This window comes from Hydra vulgaris, chromosome 04 (assembly GCF_038396675.1).
Source record: "Hydra vulgaris chromosome 04, alternate assembly HydraT2T_AEP".
In the NCBI taxonomy this organism is placed as follows: Eukaryota; Metazoa; Cnidaria; class Hydrozoa; order Anthoathecata; family Hydridae; genus Hydra; species Hydra vulgaris.
This window is the reverse complement of record NC_088923.1, coordinates 42,468,050-42,492,309: the sequence shown is the minus strand read 5'-3', so window position 1 is coordinate 42,492,309 and position 24,260 is coordinate 42,468,050. Positions and strand designations below refer to the sequence as shown.

At 26.8% G+C, this 24,260-nt stretch overlaps 1 protein-coding gene across 2 annotated transcripts; it reads left to right on the top strand.

Moving 5' to 3' along the window:
* Positions 1-614: 614 nt before the first annotated feature.
* Positions 615-24,107, top strand: LOC100208096 (spermatogenesis-associated protein 6). 2 transcript variants are annotated; one of them, XM_065796393.1, is made up of 10 exons: positions 615-772; positions 2,748-2,885; positions 9,218-9,266; positions 14,779-14,826; positions 19,823-19,953; positions 20,091-20,168; positions 22,138-22,258; positions 22,612-22,762; positions 23,103-23,306; positions 23,474-24,107. In XM_065796393.1, the coding sequence occupies exons 1-10, from the start codon at positions 725-727 to the stop codon at positions 23,505-23,507; spliced, it is 1,002 nt and encodes a 333-aa protein (XP_065652465.1). In that variant the 5' UTR covers positions 615-724; the 3' UTR covers positions 23,508-24,107. The 2 variants fall into 2 exon arrangements, with proteins under 2 accessions (XP_065652465.1, XP_065652464.1); XM_065796392.1 differs by having other exon boundaries at positions 21,955-22,258.
* Positions 24,108-24,260: the final 153 nt, after the last annotated feature.

The following is a 24,260-nucleotide window of genomic DNA, read 5'->3' as shown; positions in this document are numbered from 1 at the left end:
ATAGATAGATAGATAGATAGATAGATAGATAGATAGATAGATAATGAGGGTATGAGGGTTTTTTAATTTTATGAATTTCAATTTCATGGTATGAATATATATTCATACCACATCATATACCACGACTATGTTCTTTCAACAAGGACGCTTTTTTCATATTTTAAGAAACGGCATAAGTTGTATTATTTTAGTATTTATGTAAAAGCAGCTTTGAAAGAAGGGCTGAGTATATCAAATTTACTATCTGTTTTTGCACGCTGTGTCTATGCTTTTCGGGATTAGTTATATTTGTTGGTTGACGATTTTTATTTATAAATACGCATTTGGAGTATATTTTTAAATTATAGATGTTTTTAAAAAATTCATTTTTAATAAATAAGTATAAACTTTTCATTCAGGTTGGCTTATTTTTAACAAAAATTTTACATCATTAGCAGCTGGCATAAATTCAAGTCAGTTTTTGATTTTGAAATAGTAATTCATTCACTAATGACAACCGAGTTTAAATTGATAAGTTTCTGTTGTTAAGGAAAATGGACTCATGTACATTAAATATTAAAATGATTTTAAATTAATTTATATCTTATAAAAAATTTAAAAATGTGTGACCAATGAATAAAACAAAACTTTTACTGAAAATCCATAATTGCAGCCGTGTTTACAGAATCAGCGGAAACATTATCTACCAATTTTTTGTTTATTTTAGTTTTTGTTCATATTTAAAATGCCAAGAAAAGCAATGAAATCTATTATTGAAATTGACCTGCACTCAGTAAGATTACATATTTTTAATATTGTATATTTTTTACAGCTGTTTCATGTGCTTATAATTGTTAGAAGTAGATAGATAAATGTAAATAATTGCAGAACTTTAAGCTCATTTAAAATAAGCCTAATATTCTGCATTATGTATTTATTTGTAAAATAGCTTTCTTTAATTAATAAGTTTTTGAATTTTAATTTTTGAAAATTAGTTTTTAATTGTACTTTGATACATTTAAATAGGTTAAGCTATCAACTAAAAACAGTTTTCTTTCTGGAATTTTTTGTATATTCAAAAAAACATTGTTATTTTTAACCATAAAATTCTGTCATAAATGTCAATCAGCATGGTGTTAGAAAAAATTTATACCCGTGTAAAAGTTTGCAATATTTAAGTTTTACAAGCACCTTCATTTATTCATTATTTATTTTTTGACCTTTTTGACCTTTTCCAATTTTTTTTTCTGTATTTATGATTTAAATATAAGAGGTAATAGTAGTCGTTTTGATTCCACATATAATAAAAAATTTAATCCTGAGCTTTATTGTCTCAGTTATGAGTGACAGCTATGGTCACATATCTGAGACACTAATAAGCTATGAATAAGTATAAACTGTAAATTGTAAACTCTTTACCAACAAAGTCATTGCATGCTTGAATATGATGTTTTTTTGTATTTTTCACATATCCTATTGGTTTTCAATAAAAAAAATTGTTAAGTTTGCGCAAGAAACAAAAACTATACTACGACAAGGATTTCAAGTGTAATGGATAGTTTATGTGAAATCATGTTGTCTAAGAAAAATTTCAGAGTTTTATGTTTTGCTAAAAAATATTATAAACTCACATGGAACTTTTTAGTTGCATTTTTAAATTACCTTATTTCTATAATTTGTGATCTGCCAAGCATTAATGTTGTATTTGTTTAGGGTTGCCAGATGTCCCGATTTTACGAAGGAGAACTAAGTAAAAAAAATATTTTTACATATTTGGCGCAGAATTCTCCTTCGTAAAATCGGGACATCTGGCGACCCTAATTTGTTTTGCATTAACATTTTACTAATGGCTTAAATATTGTCTCATGTTTTGGTATCTGGTAGTTCTATGTTATTTTTGTTTCACTATGCTGTGGCCTTGTCAAGGTTTTTGTTTTGGAGATATAAGATTGAATGGTAACAACAATTTAAATTTTAAAAAACACAGACAAGGAGGTAAACCCTCCTTGTCTGTGTTAGTCCTCTTTTCCTTAGTGAGATAATTACAGTGAAAAAATGATTATTTATACATCTTACAAAACTAAAAATATTTGAGGAAGTATGATTTTAATTTTATTTCTTGTCAAACTAATGTTTCAAATACACAAAACTAATTCTTTGCTTGCACTTTAACCAAATTTTTTATTATTATAATAAATTTTTGTAGTTTGCGTGCTCCATTTTTTAAATTTGTGCCATCTTGAACTCTGGTAAATTTAACTTGTAAATTATTTCAGATCTCTTTTGTTTATATAAGTGTTATTCAGATCTCTTTTGTTTATATAAGTGTTATTATTATTGTTTTTTTTTTCTGATTGGGGTTCTTTTTTGTTCTTTTTTTTATAATCTTCAAACAAATATTGATTGCAACCTGAAAGAAGAGCATTACTTAATTTAAGAATAAACGTTTGTTGACAGACTTCTCTCTCTTACTTTCTCATAGATGCTTATAAATATTTTGTCAAATATAAGGATAGTACAACAACATTTAAATTTTAGCTGTAATGAAAAGTTTTATTTCATTTTGTTACACGGTGTAAATCAAGCAAATTCATTTTTACACTGCTACCCTTTTTTTATTTTTATAAATTAAAACTTTATGTAGCACACAAAATTAATTTCTAGTTTTTTAATTTTCAAAGTCTTGATTTTTTAGTATTATTTATTAAAAACCATTAATATTTTATTTGCTTCATACTTTTTGAAATGTTTTTACAATATATATTTAGATTACTTGCCCAGGAACTTTTTTAAGACAGTATGAATATGTTTATCTTCGTATTGAAATGCTTGGTCTGGAAGCTCGTACAAAATCTGTACCACCAACATTTCCTCTTTTTTTCCGTGAAAAGTTGAAGTTTAAAAAAGTAAGTTTTTTATATAAAAAAAATTTTTTTTTGTTTTTATATTTTAGTTTCTATTGTAAGTTTTCATTTATTTCTATTATTTTTAACTTGTTGTTTATATTAAAAATTATTCAAAACACATTGTTTATCATGTGTTTTGTAACGGAAATTCTGTCATTTTAGGAATATTGTTCTTTTTCATATTATACATAAATATAGTTGTGGTGGTTTAGACTTTGTAGCTTTTGGTGAAGGTATCTTGTCTTGAAGAAATAAAACTTATATATAACATAAAAATTGGATTGTAATCTTTCTAATGGTAGTACCACAGTGTATAAATGTTCAGTCTTGGTATGTAAAACAGCTAATATTAGGAAGGATATCTAATAGTTCAATTAGTTGCTTTAACTCTTCCATTATATCATATTTAAATGAAAATCAGATTCAGATTCAGGTCATCAATTGGTGCATTAGCACTAATTTCTTTGTAGACAGCCTGGGGTGTTTCCCAAAAGAAGAACTGCGAGCCTGTCTGAGAGTTTTTCCTTCACTATTTGCAATAATTTTCTCATCCCAGTGAGAATTAGTGCATCAATCTAGTTCTAGTAGATCTTTGATCCAGTAAAAAGTTAGTATCTTCCTTCCTTGAGGCAACAGATTGACTTTGATCATGTTGAATTATTTCGATTCCATTAGCAGCAGAGAAGTTCTTACTATGTTATTTGAGAATCACTTCTGGAATGTTTTTCAGGGTGGTCCATTTATTATAGAAAGACACCTGTATGAGGCAAAAGCCATCTATGATAAGGGGAGCCTTATCATAGATGGCTTTTGCCTTATCCATTACTTGATAAGCAATAGTTGAAATAGGAATATCTCTACTCCAGGAGAATAATATTGAATGTGCAACAGTCTCAAAAGGCATTTTTAATAGGATCCATGCTATTTAAGAATGTTTCTAGAAAATCTTTGAATTGGATGAAAGGTCTTTTTTCTGTACATTTTTTTAATGCATATGGCTGCGAGGGATGACTAAATAAGCGCAAATTTCATAAGTGCAAATGGCGTAAGTGTGAACTGACATAGCATAGTGCAAAGCAGTTACAAAATCTGGCATAAGTGCAAACTGCATATATGCGAATTGGAATTAGTGCGCCGAAAGAATTTGCAAACCTTGGCATAAGTGTGAATTAGCATAAGTGCGAATTGGCATAAGTGCGCCAAACAAATTTGCAAACATTGGCATAAGTGCAAATTGGCATAAGTTCAAACTGGCATAAGTGCAAAGCAATTGAAAAAGCTGGCATAAGTGCGAATCAGCATAAATGTAAACTGGTATAAGTGCGCCGTATAAATTTGCAAATATTGGCATAAGTACGAACTGGCATAAATACAAATTGGCATAAGTGCGAAATGCCAATTAGCACTTACATTAATATTTTATTCGGCGCACTCATGCCAACTTGCACTTATGCCAGCCCACACTTATGCTAGTTTTTGTAACTGCTTTACACTTATGCCTGTTTGCACTTATGCCAATCTTTGCAAATTTGTTCAGCGCACCTTTGCCAGTTCACATTTATGCCAATCTTTGCAAATTTGTTGGGCGCACCTTTGCCAGTTTGCATATATGCCAGTTTTTGCAACGCTTTGCACTTATGAATTTTATGCTTATTCAGCCTCCCAAGCTGCGATTTTATTTTTTTTTTGCTTTTTTAGGTTCAAGAGCAGTCAATATGTCACCCATTTAGACCTAATTGATGTTTAAATTTTACATACCATTTCCTTATATACACCATTTAAAACTTTCTAAATTGGGACTTTTCTAAAAACTTCAAAATCATTTTATAGGTTAAAATCATTGTTTTATCCACAATGCTCATGAACAAGTCTGGATATTCTGAACCTTCTTTGAATAATATGAAATTGTCTAGAATCTTATGCAATGTAATGAAATTTTTCAGAAAAAAATATTTCAGAGTATTTTAGAAGCTTGTTTAGAACCTTACAGAATTTACTAAATTGTCTCTTTCTTTTGAAACCTTCCGACTTTAAACAACAATTAGTGTATTAGAGAAACTATATTTTCGGTGATTTAAGAGCTAATAATATTATGCACAATATCTTAAATTTCTTGTTCCCTCAAGAGGAATGCCAGAGTTAAGCTAGAAAAATTTTTTTTTACACTAATCATTACAGGTGTAATTTCTACTAGGGTATATATACGTGTATATATATATATATATATATATATATATATATATATATATATATATATATATATATATATATATATATATATATATATGTATATGTATATGTATATATATATATGTGTATATGTATATGTATATATATATATGTGTGCGTGTGTGTGTGTGTATGTGTGTCATTATATATGTGTATGTATATATATATATATATATATATATATATATATATATATATATATATATATATATATATATATATATATATATATATATATATATATATGTATATATATTATATAACTTAATGTTTTTAAAATTTTCAAAGCCTATTTTTTTCCTTAAAATAAACTTAATATGATAGCTATTATTTGACAATGTAATTTTGGAAACCAATGTTCCATATCTTCATAACAATCACCGCAAAAAACTCTTTTGAAAAACTTTTTAAAAAGAAATACTTAAAAAGAACATTGTTTTGTCAATTTAAACAGTTTTATTTTTATAATAGTTTTTTAATATAAATAGGTTTGGATAAATAACAAGGGTATCAACATCCTTCGAAATATTATAAAGTTAAATATTTTTAACAAATAGATCTAAACCCATAAAAAGACGTTTTATTTTAAAAATTTACATAGTCAAATTCCATATTCTCAAGAAAAAAATTTATATATTGTTGTATTTTTTATATATATAATAACTTTGTTTCATTCTTTCTGTTTTGGAAATCTTCAAAATCTCTATTTTACTCTCTCAATTTAAATTTTTACTTTTCTTTGAGTTTACGATTTCATTTATTCATTTTCGAAGTTTAATGACATTTTATTATAATTACTTTTTATAATATTAAGTTTTTTTTCCTAGATCGACCACTCATATATATAATTATATATATATATATAATTATATATATATATATATATATATATATATATATATATTTACAACCTTATGTTCCTGAATGTCAGTTTGAAGAATAATTACTCAAAACCAAAGAAACAATTAGTAATTTTAATATCATTAAAAAAAAGTTCAGCCCCAAATCAAAGTAACAAGTTACATGTTATAACTTAACAATATACATTGTATAATAATTGCATGTCTGATTACTAACTATTACAGTTACTAGAGCATAGTATATGCTTCGTATTGTCTACGCTTATGATTAATATACATCAGTACATCACTGTACATTACTTAAGATAAATCTTGACTACAATTTGTCTTTTTTTCTGCAGACTAAGTACAGTTCCTGCATCGCTTCTATTGTACATTCACACACTGGTTGTTTCTTGGTGTCTTCAAAGCTGATGGTTCCTGTTCCCAGTGTTTCTCTGATACCTTTAACTCCTTTTTGTAGGGTTTCAGTATTTGTGACAAGTTACTAAAGTCTACCTTGTAAAATTAATCAGTAAATCAATACTTTGCCCAGTCATACGAAATAAATCTGCAGATTTCTGTAATATTGGCCTTGTTTTAGGAATGAGAACAAAAGCAAGAATGGCAAAGATGGCTCTTGAATTCAAATGCGCATTACTAACATTAGGGATTTTTGAAAGTTAACAAGTGAAAAATATCCTCTTTTTTTTCATAAAACTTGAACACAAGTGTCAGATGATGTAAGAATTTTATATCATCTAAATCAATTTCATATTTTGACTTATCAACAATCACATCTGTTCCATTCTTAAATTTTGATTGTAATTCGTCATAACTGTTCATCAACTGAGTTTCAAAAGGTAACTTAATGTTTGGGGACTTGGTGCTTCCTCCAATTTCTTCATCCATGACCACACGTAGAATCCTATATAGCACCTGATAATGGCAAAGAAATAAAAAACAGTTTATCAAATCCCTTTGCTGAAAATATTCACTTAAGTCTTACAACAACACTTTTTTTTTACCAGTGTTAACACTGGTTGTGTCAGCCACTACCATCTTCAGAACACTCCATAAATTATATTCCTCAAGAACTTCCATCGAAATTCCATCAGTAATAGTTTCTGCCTTTCCATCTTTCAAGCACTGTGCAGCTAACTTTACTTTAATTCTTTTATTTTTCAATACTAAAATCTGATACTCGTTTTCATTAAGGCACTTTCCATCAAAATGTAGAGACCACTGATCAGTTTTTAAGTTTTTCACCATCTCTTTTTTCAGTTTAAAAGCTTTTTCAACCCATGAGTTATAAACTCTAGCTTAAATGGGTGTTAGAATGTTAACATCATCGAGTGCCAATTACTTGCAAATTTTAGCGGCTTTTCTTGTTGATACTGTTGTTGATGTCACTAAGTTAACGGCAACTTTTGTTATGTTTCCTTTTTGGTGGGCAAGTATATTCATCATCATCATCATCATTGTTATCATATTCACTTTCTATAACTTCAAACTTATCCGAATCCTTATCATTATCATTAGATAAGAAATCATATGAAACTGATGTAGATAGTTTGTTGGGTAATTTTCTTCTTTTGGAAGGATGAATTGTTTCCTTGCCTGCTTCTTTACAGGTGGCATTTCCAACTTTTCCTTGACTTTCTACTTCTAGATTATAGAGTTGTTTATCTTCACCTGAAACCATACTACATTAGTATTTGTGATATTAAACAGTTTGTCTAATGTGTCATATTTTCCTTGTTTAACACATTCATTATAAGTTTTTAACACAAATGAAAGTTTTGCTTGTATTACTTGATCAGATACATGGGAAAAATTTAATTTATTCTTCCATAAACTTTGAACTTGTTTGAAAATGTTTGATATTCTTTCCTTTCATCCTTTAATTTCAGCTCCAAGAAACTGGTATTGCCTAACTAATTGCCTTTCAAGTTCTGCATTTTTCTTAGAGTGAAAATTCTTGTGAAGGCACATTTCTGGCCCAAATGTTCTTGTTCTTCTCGTCAGTTCTAAATTTTTTCTTATGCGACAGTCTGTAAAGTTATATCAGTTCTAGAGATAAAAATCAAAAGTAAATAAATGATTGCTTTCAATGTTATATGGAATTTATGTAAATTATGCAATGCATATATTTTTACATATTTTAGTTAAGCAGATACATAAGTCCAGTAATAGTATTTAATAACCACCAAATAATATCTGCTTAATTAATTTTTCAGTTCTAATTAAAAGATTGTTACTGTCTATATCATCTCCTTAACCTTATCAACAAGTCATTCAACAACAACAACAAAAACTAGTGCAGAAATCACTTATATAGTCACGGTTAGTAGTTCTAGAATAATCTACACATTTCTAGAGTGTTCTACGTCATTTTATGCAAATCTTGAATTACAAAATTCAACAGCCTGCTGCATTATATAGAGTAGCAAAGTTACCATAGCTGTAATTTCTAAGCAGTCATGGCACAGTGGTAGCACACTTGCCTCAGAAACAAAGGAGCAGTGGTTCAAACCCTACCTCTGGGCTAGTTTTGCAATATTGGTTAGGAGGGAGGCGCCAACTTTCCATTAAATGTTCTTCTGCAGTGCTCTGTAATAAGACTGCAAGGACTTCTAGGGGCACTTGAAAATAATTTTTAAAAAATGCAGCAGTGTAAATAATATTGCTAAGAGGTAGTTATAATTGTATTCAATGGCAATACCTAGTTTTTATTTGGGGGTGACTTTTTTTGAAAATCTGATCGAGCTGGGTGTTTTTTATTTGTATTTCGCTAAAAATTCATCAACTTATGATTCAGGAAATGTAATATTAAAAAAAAAACTTAAAAAGTTTTATCCCTAATGTATACATATGTATATATATATATATATATATATATATATATATATATATATATATATATATATATATATATATATATATATATATATATATATATATATATATATATATATATATATATATATATATATATATATATATATATATATATATATATATGTATATATATATGCATAATATATTAGTAAAGATGTTAGAATCAAGTAGGAAAAAAAATTACATACCATTTTTAACATTAAATCAACTTTAATAGTCTTCCCTTTTTATCTTAAAAGTTTTCTTTTTTATTTTGTTTAAAATCAAAAAACTTAAGTAATAAAGCTTGAATTTTTTTAATGTCACTCTGGATACAGAATATTTTAATGGCTATGCATTCTATATGTTTTTGATTTTTAATAGACATTTCAAGACTGTACTGATCCAGCATTAGTGGCAAGCCTTTTAAAAGGTATAATTATTGTTTTATATTACTTAATAATGTACTAATCTTGTAGGTAGTGGTAGTAGGTAGTAGGATGCGGTAGTGGTGTAGTGGTAAAGCGCTCGCTTCATAAGCGAGAGGTTCCGAGTTCGATCCCAACCACGTCCCTGGTAGTACCGCGCTCAACTTGTTTCTCCGCGCAGCGACCTTGTTCGTCAAGGTTCGTGTTTTGGAGTTATAGAGTTGAGAGAGGGTTGTAACCACTATTAAGTAGCCTCCTCATCTGTAGTGGCCTTTTCGGCCTTGAGGAGGTGAATAACAAAAAAAAAAATATTTATAAATTTATATAATATATATGTGTGTGTGTGTGTGTGTGTGTGTGTCTATATATATATATGTATATATATATATATATATATATATATATATATATATATATATATATATATATATATATATATATATATATATATATATATATATATATATATATATATATATATATATATATATATAAACTGGAATTAGGAAAAATGAAGTCAGCAATAATTTTCTAACCTTAATCTCTCAGAGATTGCCATGTAATTGGCAAAAGATATTTGACACAAAGGTTTTACTATAAAACATAGAAACAAGGTTCTATGTTTTATAGTAAGACCTTTGTATCAAATTTTTTTGCCGACCTGATACGGACCTCTAAAAGATTGAGGTTGCCAAATTATTGCCAACCTCAATTCCAAAGGTTATGTATTGTTTATTAATATAGTACAATAATAAATAAAAACAAACAAAAAGTATACACAGAACCTATAATTACCCCACATCCTAATTCCTTTACTGCCTGTGTTTTCAATCAGTCAATTATTACGCATTTTATGTACAAAATTTGCAGTTTTTGCATTTACTTATGCTATTTTAGTTACTCTAAAAAAAGAATTATAAAACTTTTTTGTTTTATAATTCTTAAATAACTCTAAAGATATCTTTGAAGCAATTTTATTAATAAAGTAGTTAATGTTTTGAAAACCATTGTAAACAAAAGCTTGAATGACAATTAGGTAAAAAGTACTTGCTATTTATTCAAAAACTTATTAAAAATGTACATTTGGAGTTTTGGTATATGCTTCATAAGTTGCAAAACAACGGATTCACCTGTAGATTTTTCACTGATTGTAGTGTTTACATCACAATATAAAAAAGACAAAAGAAACAGACTTGCTGGGCAAAAGTTTTTAAAGCCCTATTCACATGTTTTTATGGTATTATATTGATGTATGCCACTGAATTTTGTTTTTTCAGGTATGATTTGTTCATCAATAGAATTGTAACGTTCTCAATCCACCTCCAAATAATTTTTTTGGATTACTTATATACATTTTTTTTATAATACTAATTTATATAGAAAACTATTAGTAGCCTATGTATTTATTTATGTATGTATTTATGTATGTATGTATTTGTATTTTCATTGGCATAAAATACTGCCAAAAGTTGATGCCATAGGTTCATAAACCTATAGCCCAGTGTAAAGAAAATTAGGCATAGAAATAATAGTATTCATTTTCATTTGAATACCTAGAAATTGCTCAATTTCTTTTGCAGTTAGTTATACTAATGTCACATTTTTGAACCCTTTATAAATTTGTTTTATCTAAAAGTATTTTAGTAGGATCATCATCCCAAAAATATTTCAAGTATGAAATTGGGGAGTGTTTGTTAAAATTGTTGGTGATTGAGAAAATAAATTTTTTTAGGTTGAAGTGGTGTAGCTTTATGCCATTGATAATATGTTCTCTGTCATACATAGATCTTTGCTGTCATAGATGTTCACTGTCATACATAGCACATAGATGTTTACAACTTATACTTATAGATGTTTACAACTTATACTCAAGCTTGTATCAGATTTATTTTTCTCAAATTTATTAGGAAAACATTGTGGAACATTTCTTTCTTGAGAATTGAATATACTTCACTCCATATACTATTTTTGAAATTGGTACATGACTAAAATTAATACCGTTGTCAAAATCAGATCAATCAGATATTTCTGACTTTATAGTGAGTTAAAGATAAGCTCACATGCTTCTGCAGCAGTATGTTTTTTTACCATATTGTTCTCTTATTAATTAATTAATATCATTAAGCTATCAATTAAACAATAATGATAATTAATCAAATAGTAATACGTACTTTATAAATACTTTAAAAAAATAACACTTTTCAAAATGTAATTTTAAAATTATATAAAAAATTTATTATTATTGTTACACAATATGTGTGATCCAATAAGTGCACAGAAATTTACTTGCGGGTGAATTAATAAGAACTTTTTAATAAAAAAACTATTTAAATCAATTTATAGGTATTTTAATTTGTTTAAAATGTGTAATACTTGGACTTTTTTTCCCAAGTTTATTTTAAACTAATTCTTTGTTTAACTTTTAATTTTATTTAAGTACACTTAATACTAAATTCAATATTTAAATTTTTTTGTATTTTCGTAAATAGGAATAGTGAATAAAAATAATTTTACAACATTGCATATTCTGTTACGTTTAGGGGCTACACATTTTATATTCATAACAAGACCTGTTTTTTCTGATCTTCTATAAACTGACTATAATAAAGATAAAAAATAGAAAAGTTATATCAATTCACCAACCAAGTTTAATTAAAGCTACAAAAATCTAGTAGATCTAGACCTTAAGTATCAAGTACTCTTGGGTTCTGCTGCTTGAGCTCAATCTGGATCTCTGGCATTGTGGTTTGGCCTCTTCTTAATATTAATTAACTGCATATTAAGTAATTGAAATTAATTATAAAGTTTCTTATTATTTCTGAAACACTAAAAAGTAATTCCTTGTCAACTTAACTTATGTCACCATATATGTCAGACTTGCTTAATTTTTACAGTTCTAAGTTAACTTATTGCAGTTGAACAAAGCAGAAAATTTGAACATTTAGTTCATTGTGGTTCTAGTGATAATGCTTATTTGTTAGAAAGTGTACCACATAGCACTTTAAAGCTCCTTTTAAACCACAAAAAATATTTTTCTAATTTTTATGTATATCTCCATAAATATGATTGCCTGAACGGTATATAAGTGAGTTTTAGGTTAAGGAATCCATTTAAATTGTTTCAATAGACAAAAACTTTTTTACTCTGCCCTTTTATTATTGATGTTTTTAAAAAAATATTACTTTTTGCCAACAGTTTTTATTTTTTTATAATGGTTTAAGTTATACATAAAAATTATTTGTTAATAATTTAATTATTTTTATCCTAATGCACATTTTTAGCAGAGCTTCTACAGAGAATAATACATTATTAACTTTGGCTTAGCAGGCATTTGTTAGAAATGTAGCTTCATAATTGATCATGTGTGTATACATAAATTTATTTGTAATGTTTTTTTAAACAAAATTAATTTTTTCAACCATTTCATTCCATAAAATGAATTAATATGATATTAAAAAGTGGCATCTGTTGCTGATTGCATGAATAATTTAGTTCAATCAGTAAATTTCCATTCGTTAAAAGAGGTTTCTTTACAATTATTAGTTTTAAGTTCTAAATGTAAGAATACTCTTAAAGCATCTAATCCATGGCATTGTTGGCTTCTATGGAGTATGCAATTAATGTTATCTGATTTGCATACAAGCCTAAAATCAATTATTTGTATGTTTACCTCAAGTTTTAGTCAGCTATAATGGGTTCTCGATGGTGTAACATTTAGGTTTAAGAAAAAAAAAATTTTTGAGCATAAAACTTTTTTATGAGCGAGACATCTTTCTAGAGAAAAGAAATCTGAAATTTAAAAAAATTAAAAAGGAAAATTATTGAAAAATAAATATATAACACATCTACAAAATCAAAATGGCACGACAATTAATCAAGATGTTTAATTATTTGATGAGTGACATGCATTTCAAGAAAAAAATTTTTAAATGAAATGTGTTCTCATTCAAATGATTTAATTTTCAATTCAAATAAATAAAAATCAATTCAAAATCTTTGAGAATGGCTGTTTGCTGAAATTGGAACTTATACTGCTGAAACTACTTTTCCAAAATAAAGTTATTTAAAAACTTAAGATACCAAAGGAAACTAAGAAATAGGACTTCAGTATCTTACAGCCCAAGTTAAATACAGAAATGAAAACTCAATAGTTATACGCATTGTAAAAATAGAATTTATAACCCTTCTGTTACAAAAAAAATGCAGTTAAACAAGCTCTTGATAAGCCTTTTTCACATGCTGTTATATAATCACAAATGTTAAAAATATTTGATCGCAAGTCAACCTCAAGTTTATGTAAAATTGACCACATCTACTAACTACAAAAACAAAATTGTAAATTTAGGTTTCAAATAATTAGCATGGAACATCAACAATGAAAAATAAATTTAATTTGGTTGGTACAAATAGTTAATCTAGTCACTAACCACATGGCCTATAAAATGAATACAGATCCTACAGAGTTTTCATAAAAAGAGAAAATCCTTTCAGAGAAAATCCTTATTCTGCTTGTCTTCTGCTGGTTTTCAGATTTTGGGGTATGTTTGTATTATGTTTTTTTGTAATGGTTTAATATTATATTAGTATCACATAGAATAAACTTAAATGATATATTTGGTATATGAATGATATAATTGATGTAAAACCTTATTCTATGGGAAATTAATATAATATTAAACCATTACAAAAAAACATAATACAAGCATACCCTAAACTCTGAAAACCAGTAGAAGACAAGCAGATTTTTATAAATTAAAATTGATACAGACAGTATATTAAGGGAAGACAAACTTCTAATAACACTTAATTTATTTACCTTTAACTGTCAGGGACTCTTTTAAATGCCATCAAAACTTGATTATTCCATAATAAAAAATATTTGTAAAATACACAGAAATGATTATCAAAAGTTAGTTGACTGATTTTAGTTCAGTCAAAACTAACATTAACTTCCGTATCTAATTGTATTTTAGTTTTTGATAGCCAAGTTTTTTTTTTGTTTTTTTGTAATGCATACAAAGTTGAAAAACATTCATTATAAGTTACAACATTTAAATGCTGCAAAATATACTTTAAAAAATTTTTCCACTGTATTGTATAGCATTCACAATATGTACAAAATATTTCATACTTATTATTTATATTGTTATTTTGCTGTTTTTAGTAAGGATAGTATGAATAATAATGACAACAATAGAACTGGTTTATATTTTTTATTTTTTTATATTTTATATTATACAGGATGATGTTTAAAATTTACAGTACACATACATACAGACAACAAAACTGCACATATACTAACTTGCTTATGAAGAAGATAAGGTTAACCCAAATGCAAATTAAATGGATGTTTTTTGTCGGGGAATAAAAATAAATGATATCATTATTGCTTAAATGATTGAAACAAACATGATTTGTGTATGTTCATTAGCAGAGTTTATTTTATGTTTGGAATTTATTTTCTTATAATTTTTTTACTTTAATAGTCAAGTATTAACATCTAGAAAATATTTTTAGGAGATAATGTTGTAATTGAGTTGATTCAGCAAACTGATTACATTTCAGGTGAGTGAAATTTCAGATTCATTTTATTTCAATTATTTTTTTATTTAGGTTTGGTTTATGTGAGCTCTTTTACAAGGGTCTATAGCATATTTTATTAATAAATCATGGTTAACTTGTAAACTTTATTTTTTTGATTATTCTAATATTATTATTTTTTTTTTTTACTATTTGTATTTTTAGTACATTTTGTTATAATAAACTTTATTATACCATTATGATTTTCTTTGTTAACTTTATTTGTTAATAGTGTTTTTTACAAAGATTCCTGTTATTTATTAGTAATACTAATTAAATTACTAAGGTGTTTTGTTTTAAAGTAAAGGCAACAATAGTAGAACTATAAGTGTAATCCCATGTTTAATTCAACATGTTTGTCTGTGAAGCAGTCTTGTTTGTCAAAGTTTATATTTTGGAGTTATAAAGTTGAAAGAGGGGTATTGAAAGTATATATATACAGTACCTACTCACATTATTAGACTCAAACTCAATTTTTAGCTTTTTGTCTTTCTTGTGTGTCTAAAATGCAATACAAGCAATCGCAACCTAATTTTTTTGTAATATAATCTATATATTATTACATACAAAGCATATTAAGAAACTTAATACTTAGTGGTGAGTTCTTTTGACTCTATAAGAGCTTTGAAACACCTGGGCATACTATTTATGCACTTTGAGGTCAATGCTTTAACTTCTGGATCTCGAACCCATACATCAATCAGTTGTTCTGTAAGCTTCTGCTTACTTGTTATTATTTCCGCACTGATTTTGCATTTTACTGGCTCCCACAGATTTTCAATAGGATTCATATCTAGAGAATTGCCAGGCCAATCAACAAGCTCAATACTCTCATTAGCAAAAAATGTCTTTATGGATTTTGCATTATGGCATGGAGCACCATATTGCATAAAAACTATTTTTTCACCATTAGGAAACCACTCTTGTATCTGTGGAATCAGGGTGGTCTGTAGGACAGTCTTGTACTGATCTTGCTTCATTGTCCCTTGTACAATGTAAAATTGACCGGTACCCCTGCTTGATATGCATGACCAAACCATTATGGATGCTGGGTGCTTTACCGTGTTTACGATACATTCTGGCTTGTGTTGTTCTCGTGGTCTGCGGCGGACAAATGTGGCTTTGTCTTCTAAAGTTTGAAAGGTAGATTCATCGCTGAATACAACCTGAATATAGCAATAATTATTGATGTTTAATAATATTTAAAGTATTAGTAAAATCCATTGGGGTAAGGTATTAATGCAAAAGCGTCTTTTGAAAACTTGTAACAATAAAATATTACTTGTTTAAGTTTCAGGAGAGAATAAATGGAAAATCTACCTTATTCCAGTCATCCTAAGAAAAAGAAGAGTGTTTTTTAGCCCAAGCAAGATGTTTTTTAATCATCGCAGTGGTAAGTTTTGGTTACTTCAGTGGCTTTCTGCATTTGAATCCTAACTCGTAACTTCGCCTTCTTAAAGATCCAAGTGAAATGTTGATTTCTTGGTCTTTCAAAACGCTTTTCAGTTTTATTGCTGGCATCTTAAGATTTTGCTCAATAACTTTTTTGATCTTTCTATCATCTCTAGCACTTGTTATTCTTTTTCGGCCACAGCAGCCTATTTGATGTGCTTCTAATTTGATCCCCATTTTGAGTTTAGAATTTATTCTTCTAACTGTAGCCTGTGAGACTTTGACAATTTTGGCAATATTTCTTTGACTGTGATTTTTTTCTTGCAGAAGAACAGCTACTTTAGCTAATTTACGTGGGGAAACATTACTAGCTTTACCCATTATTAATCCTAAAACCACATCAATATTTAATAAGTTATTATATGACAGGGATACTTTAAAAAAACACTTAAAAACAACTGAAATTTCATTATTTGAGTTTTTAAGACAGTCTACAATAATTTAGACATAATTTGAACATTTAAAGACATATAATTTGAGTTATGAAAGATAAAAACAACTGAATGTTTTTAATTTTATATTATTAAAATTTACCATACCTTTTATAAAGTTGAAAATATTTTTTTAAAGTATATATATTTCATAAATGTTTCTAATCTAAAACAAAAAATGAATGACAGGAAGTTATATTACATATAAATAATAAAAAGTAAACAGCAATTTACTTACTTTCCTAAATCCAACATATTATATATCATTTAAAAGGTTTTTTTGTTTACTTTTATGTTTTGAATGAATATTGATTATTTAATTAAGGAATTTTAATTGATTTTAAAAAAGAAACGATTTTTAATGAGCTCAAAATTTTGCCAACATACTGAAGCTTTTTCACATTTTCCCTCAAGAATTGCTTATTTATTGATATTGCAAACAAATCTTTGTGGAAATAGTCTAAAAAATTATATATATATATATATATTTCGCATTCATATATATATATATATATATATATATATATATATATATATATATATATATATATATATATATATATATATATATATATATATACATACATATATATATAGAACTCTTATATGTTAACTGAAAGTTTTTTCCATACTTTGTTGACATAAAGTAAAAACTAAAATGCAAGACCGGAATTTTTTTATTTTATTAATTGATAGACTGCCTGCCCCAACCAAACCCTCAGTCAATGTAGCAGCACTCCCTTGCGGGTCAGGTTAAAAGATAGTAGATACAGCAGCACTCCATTGCGAGTCAGGCTATTTGTCAGTCGATATAGCAGCACTCCCTTGCGAATCAGGCTACTTGTCAGTTGATGTAGCATCATTCCCTTGCGAGTCAGGCTATAAGATAGTCGATGTAGCAACACTCCACGCATGATTTACAGTAAAAAAAATAAAAATAAAAACTTTTTATGAAAAAAATTAAAAATAAAAACATTTTATTAAAAAAAATAAAAATAAAAACATTGTTTATATTGTTAAAAACATTCAGAATGTTTTAAAAACATTCAGAATGTTTTTAAAACATTCTGGTCAATTAAGTTTGCGTTTTAGTGGTTTTTTTAAAAAACGATTAATTTGTAATTAAATTAATGGTTTTGACTTTCGTCCAACACGCAAATGTTGGACAAAAGTAATTAAAAGTGACATATGTGTTGGCGTAAGAATCATTTTTTTCCTTCCGTGCTTCCCAAATGCAACAAACTATAGAACTATATATATATATTTTCGGCAATTCGGCAATGCCGACCTAACTGCCGTCCTGAAAGTGTTCGAGGTCGGCAAAAAATTGCCGACCTCATTTCTATGTTTTATGGTCAGACTTTTGTATCAAATAATTTTTGCCGATCTCTAAAAGATTGAGATTCCGAGGGTTGTATGTATGAATGTATGTATGTATGTATGTATGTATGTATATAAATATATATATATATATATATATAAATATATATATATATATATATATATATATATATATATATATATATATATATATATATGTCAGCCCTCGGAATTATGGTCGGCATTCGGCAATGCTGACCTAACTGCTGACTTAGAAGTGTTTGAGGTTGGCAAATAATTGCCGACCTCATTTTTCCTAATTTCGAGGGTTTATATATATATACACATATATGAAACAAAAGTTTCATGAAGTAAAGTGTGTATATATATATACACACATATATATACATATATATATATATATTAGGGTGGAGCAATTTTGAAAATTTTTGAAATTTGATTTGCCTGAGCAGCAAATCAATATCTTTTGGTGAAAAAAGAACCTTACTCTTTTTTTTTTAGTTTAGATGAGTTCTTGAGGTTCCTCTTTGGATTCTAAATTTTTGATGGGTCCTAATATTGTTTAATTTTTTTTTTTCTAAACTATATCAACTTGATACTTAAAAGAAGCAAAATAATATGCTGATTTTGAAAATAATATTTGTTTTTATTAAAAAATTAAAATTAAAAAAGTAGAGTTGTTTTTTTCATTAAAAACCCCCATCCTCAACAAAACGGGGGTTTTAAGGTATATTTTTGCAAGTATTTTTTTCACTAAAAAATTAATTTTATTTTATTTATGAAACAAGCATTTTTTTTTGCTTTTTTTGAGTCCAAGGTTGATATGGTTTAGAAAAAAAAAAATTCAAAAATATTAGGACCTGTCAAGAATTTAAATTCCAAAGAGGACCCTCAAGATCTCATTAAAATCAAAAAATATTTTTTTACTTTTATCTTATAATTATTAGACATTGATTCGTGTCTCAGTAATATTGGTTTTTAAACTCTTTTTTTTTTGCTATGAAAATTGCTCCACCCTAATATATATGTATATATATACACACATATATGTATATACATATATATATATATATATATATATATATATATATATATATATATATATATATATATATATATATATATATATATATATATATATATATATATATATATATATATATATATACACTTTACTTCATGAAACTTTTTGTTTGCTCAACAATATAGGATAAACTAGGATTTTTAAAGGAATTAAAATTTTGGAATGAAACTACTTCATCTTCTACCAGGAAAATTTAAATAAACAAAATAAATTTTGCAGACTTTAATAAAAAACAAAAATGTTACAATTTTATCTAACCAATCAACCTGTTATCATAATAAATATAATCCAAAAAAAAATTGTTTATTACTTCATGTTTTGTTGTGCTGTTTCATTATTCACCTATTAACGATTACATCAGACTTTTATGCTTTTCAAAAAATGTATTTTGCAGGCAAATTATATATAATTACAATTAAATTTTTTTATTACTATTATCATTATTTTAGTTAATAAATGTTTTTGTAAACAGTCAAAAATAAATGATATAAAGTCCATAGTTTCACCATCATAATAAAACCATTACCAAGTCCTCATATATTCATTGCCAAGTTTTGGATAAAGACATATTACTTTGCTTTGAATAAACCATTCTATTTATTTTATTATTATACAAAAAATGAATTACTTACATAATTCAATAATAATGTATATACTATTTTTTTATCTATAGAAGGAAACGTAATAGCACATTGTAGCAGCAACACTCATGATTTTTTATACCCTTCCATTCCTCCATACTATGGATCTGGTAGAGAAATTCTATTGTATAAAACATCCAAATTTAAACCAATTAGAATTACAGTACGGTTTTCTTTTTCCAATTTTTTGGAGTTATGTTATATTCCTTTTATTTTTGTTTATTTATTTTTATGGTTTGGCACTTTACATGCATACTCAATACAAATAAATAAAAGTTTATTACATCACATTTTTTTAAGGGTGAACCAGTGAAGCTTGAGTTTTCTACAAAGACAATAATCAAAGAAGTTGCTGACAGTAGCCTTTTATCATTAACAGTAGGTATCTTTAACACTTGTACTTGTGTTAGTTTACTGTGATGAATGTTAAATGGTTTTTTTTCTATTTGTTTTGAGGTTTTTGTGTTTAATGAAGTGGTTAAAATAAAATTATTTGCGGTCTTATGGAAATGTTTTTTCAATAAGTTGAGACTTAGTTTTGTGTGTTCGAAGGGGAAGAAAAAGAATGTTAGGCATTTGCCTTTGTCTGCTATTCTAGAGTGTGAAATACATTTTTTCCTTCCTCTAAAGACCAACCAAAGCTCTGGTTTTTGATTGGATCTTCTTAAATAATAACATTAGCAAGAATCATTAGCACCTTTTTGAATAATAATAATTACTGTTAATACTTATTTTGTTTAAATATTTGTAGCTATGGCATATTAGTTTGAACACCATTTATTAATAATTTCTTAATATTATTATGATGTTTTGTTCAAATATTTGCAGTTATGGCATATTAGTTGAAACGTCATTCATTGATATATTCTAAATATTAATATAATAATATGTTCAAATATTTGTAATTATAGCACATTTGCTTCTCTTAAAAATAAAAAAATCCTCCATTTCTAAGATATTTTAGGACTTTCAGATTCTGGTGCAAACTCCCCATAGCCCTGCCCCCTGGATCCTTCACTGTGAAATAGATGAATATTTTATCAAAAAGTTTAAAAAATACTTCTGTATTTTTATAGCTCTAGGGTTAGTTTTGAGTCTTGCATATATGCGTCTTGCATACAAATATGAAAAGTTAGCATACAGAAAGTTTTCCTTTTAGAGTTTTGCACTCAGTCTCAGATGACTACCCTCCATGCTCTCTTTTTTCTTTATGTTTGCTGAGTTCATAGAATTCTGCTCTTATTATTGATAAAATTCATTTGGTCATCTTTTAGTCGTTTGCTTATCTTAATAAGTTATCTTTCATGTTCTGATAATAATTCATCTTTTATGGTCTAATAAAATTCATTTTTGATGGTCTAATAATTTATTTTTGGACTATAGGTAATTTTTTTAATAGTTGTTTTATGTATGTTATTATTGGGGGTCGCAACTTTTTTTATCAGACATCTTTCTACTTTTTCTTAACTATTACTTTCATAATCCATTATTTTCCTGACAATTTTTCGAAAGTTTTCTGTGTTGGTTTACTTTTTTGATGACTGGTGAGTCATACTTTTCTAGATGGTTTATGCATTACAATTTCTGAAATGTTTATACTAAAAGGTTAAAAATTAGCTTGATTACATGTAAATGTTAAAACAAGTAATTGGTAAAAAATAATATGCCATAAAAATACTTATTCTAAAAATAGTGCCAAAAAAATGCATATATTTCTTCATATTCTAGTTTTATTGGATTTGTTTAAACAGAAAAAAGAATAATGTATTAGGATTTAATGTGCTTTTATTTGATCAGGTCTTTTAATGCAATAAAGATCATCTGAAAGATTTATTTTAATATAATATTTTTTAGTAAGATTTACACAAATTTAAAATCGAAAAAAGCCTATAAAAATCTTCTTCTTTTTTTTTTTTACCTGGTGTAAAGCTCACACATTGCAAGCAGTAACCAGCCTTTGCCATTAATCTTAAGATTTTCTAATTTTTTTATTTAAATAATTTAATTTAAGGTGGTGCTTAATTTAGTTGCTATGCAAATGCTTTTAACCTTTTAGCATATACACTTCAAACATTTTTTTCTAGTATATAAGCCTCACCAAAAAAAAAAAAATTAAAATCACAAATATAACCCGAAAATAACTTTAGAGTTGGAAATTCTTTAGAAAGATGATGCGGAGAGGGTGCCTAGTCGTATTAATAAAACTGAAAAAAGGACTGTAAAAGTGAAAAAATGTTCTTTAAAACGGTCACATAGCTACTCTGATGTTAATAATGATTTTGTTGTTGGTCATATTGATGGTAAAGTTTTATCTAACCGTAATTTCTCTACCTTTATTCGACCAAAGACTAGAAGATCCAGTTCTCCTGCTCGTGCATTAACGCGATCAGCATCACCGAAATTGACAAGATCAAAATCAAATGGAAAGCTTGATAAAGAAAATTCAAAATCAGTTGAGTCGATACCTTGTAAGTAGTTATTTGTTTTCATTTGCTTAATTAAATATTATAAATTACGTAGTTGAAAATTGAGATTGTAGTATATAATTCTTGCAAGGATAAAAACTTATATTTAAAGCTATTACTTTTAAAGTTCCCATTAAAATTAAACGTTAGCTTAGTGTCAAAATTTTATTTGAACTAATTTGGTTGGTATTTGGGGGAATCCCATTTTTTTGAAACAAACAAAATAAAGAATTTCAAATTTATTTAATCAGAATAGCTTATTTTCACTACGCTCTACTTCTTAAGTTATTTTAACTGCTTTATTTTATTTGCGGTGTTTGTGTCTGTGTAGACAATTAAATTTTTTTTTTTTACAGCAAGAAAACTTTTAAGAGACTACTCGTTAACGCCGACAGTAGGTTCGCATTACCGCTCAGCAACAGCTCCTCAAATTTATGAGCCTGTTTATTCTCCTGTAAAAAGTTTAGGATACGCTTTCGACGATCTCAACTTGTATAGTAACTATAGGTACATATTTTTTCATCGAAAATGTGTTTATAGCTAGTCTTTATAGTATGCTTTTGTAGTATTTTTTTTAAAGTATGTGTTTTAAAAATACGGTCCTCGTGTCTGATGAAAAAAATCCCCAATAGTTTCGAATTTTTTTCAAAATCATCAGTTTGTTTTCAATGATCTTTTTAAACAAAACTATTATTTAAAATTGTTTCCAATTATCTTTAATCATAAATAAAGTTATTTGCTTAAATTTGCTTTTAAAGATCTCCATAATAAATAATTTTTTTTGCTTAAATTACAAAACGTAGGTATTTAACAAATTGATTTTGTGCTTATATGAATTTTGAATTAGACGTCGGAATTTATTTTCGCCAAATCTTAACGCTGCGTTGCGCTCTTCAACACGCATCCAACGGCGCATAGAAGATATAATTCGAAAAAAAGACTATTCGCTAGATACAGATTCAGACAGTGACCTTACATTAGATGTTCTTAGAGAAACATTGAGGGAAGAAAGAAAGGCATTAAATGAGGCTATTAAAGAAGCGGATCGAGAGTGAGTTTTCTTTTTTTTCCTTTTTTTTTTCTTTCAGTTTTTTTTATTAGTCAAGTAACTGTTTTAAAAAATGAATCAAATTAAATCCTTAATTGTTTTATATTTATAATTCTTTATTGATTAGTTGCCTTTATAACAATTATAACAGTAATTTTGTTTACCTTTAGAGCATTTTACCGGTCGCTAAACAGAACACGTTGATGTTTCGTTTTGTTATTCATTTTTCCGGAAAAAAAAGAAAACACAAAAATTAGCAATTTTTTATTTGCAACTTGCATGTGAAAGTATTTTTTTTAAAAACAAAAGTTTTTAAATCTTAGAAAGTTAAAATTTTAAAAATTAGATTAGATAAAAAACTTTTTTTTCTCCTAAATACGATTACATTTCTTTTTTTGTTGTTGTTGCTAATTTATCATTTAATTTTTCTTCTTTTTCATTATAACTCCTAATTATTATATTTCATTTTCTTGCGTTTTTAAAGCTTTTTTTGTTTTTGTTAGAAATACTTTAAACTTAACTACGATTTGTTTATTAATTTTTTTTTTTTTTTTTTTTGTATGTGTGAAAATTTTTTAAGCTTACCGTATTTTTTGGTTTTGTTTAGTTAGAATACAACACTCTAAACCACGCTTCATTTTCTTGAATGCACCTTTTTCTTACTGTACAGTATTTTAGTTACAAAAAATTTTTAATTGCTTTTTATGTGAATATTGTACATATTTATTAATCGGTTAGAATATTTGCCAAGAATTTTAGTTATTTATTGAGTTAAAACTGATCATTTTTTAATTTTGTCTTAAACATCACGAAAAAATCTTGTTTTTTTTTGGCTTGTTTGCAGCTTGAAAATTTTAAATTTGTAAAAAAAATGCAAACACTAACACTTATTTTCATTATTATTTATTATAGTAAATTTACATATATGCATACATACAGCGAGCAGAGAAAACACCT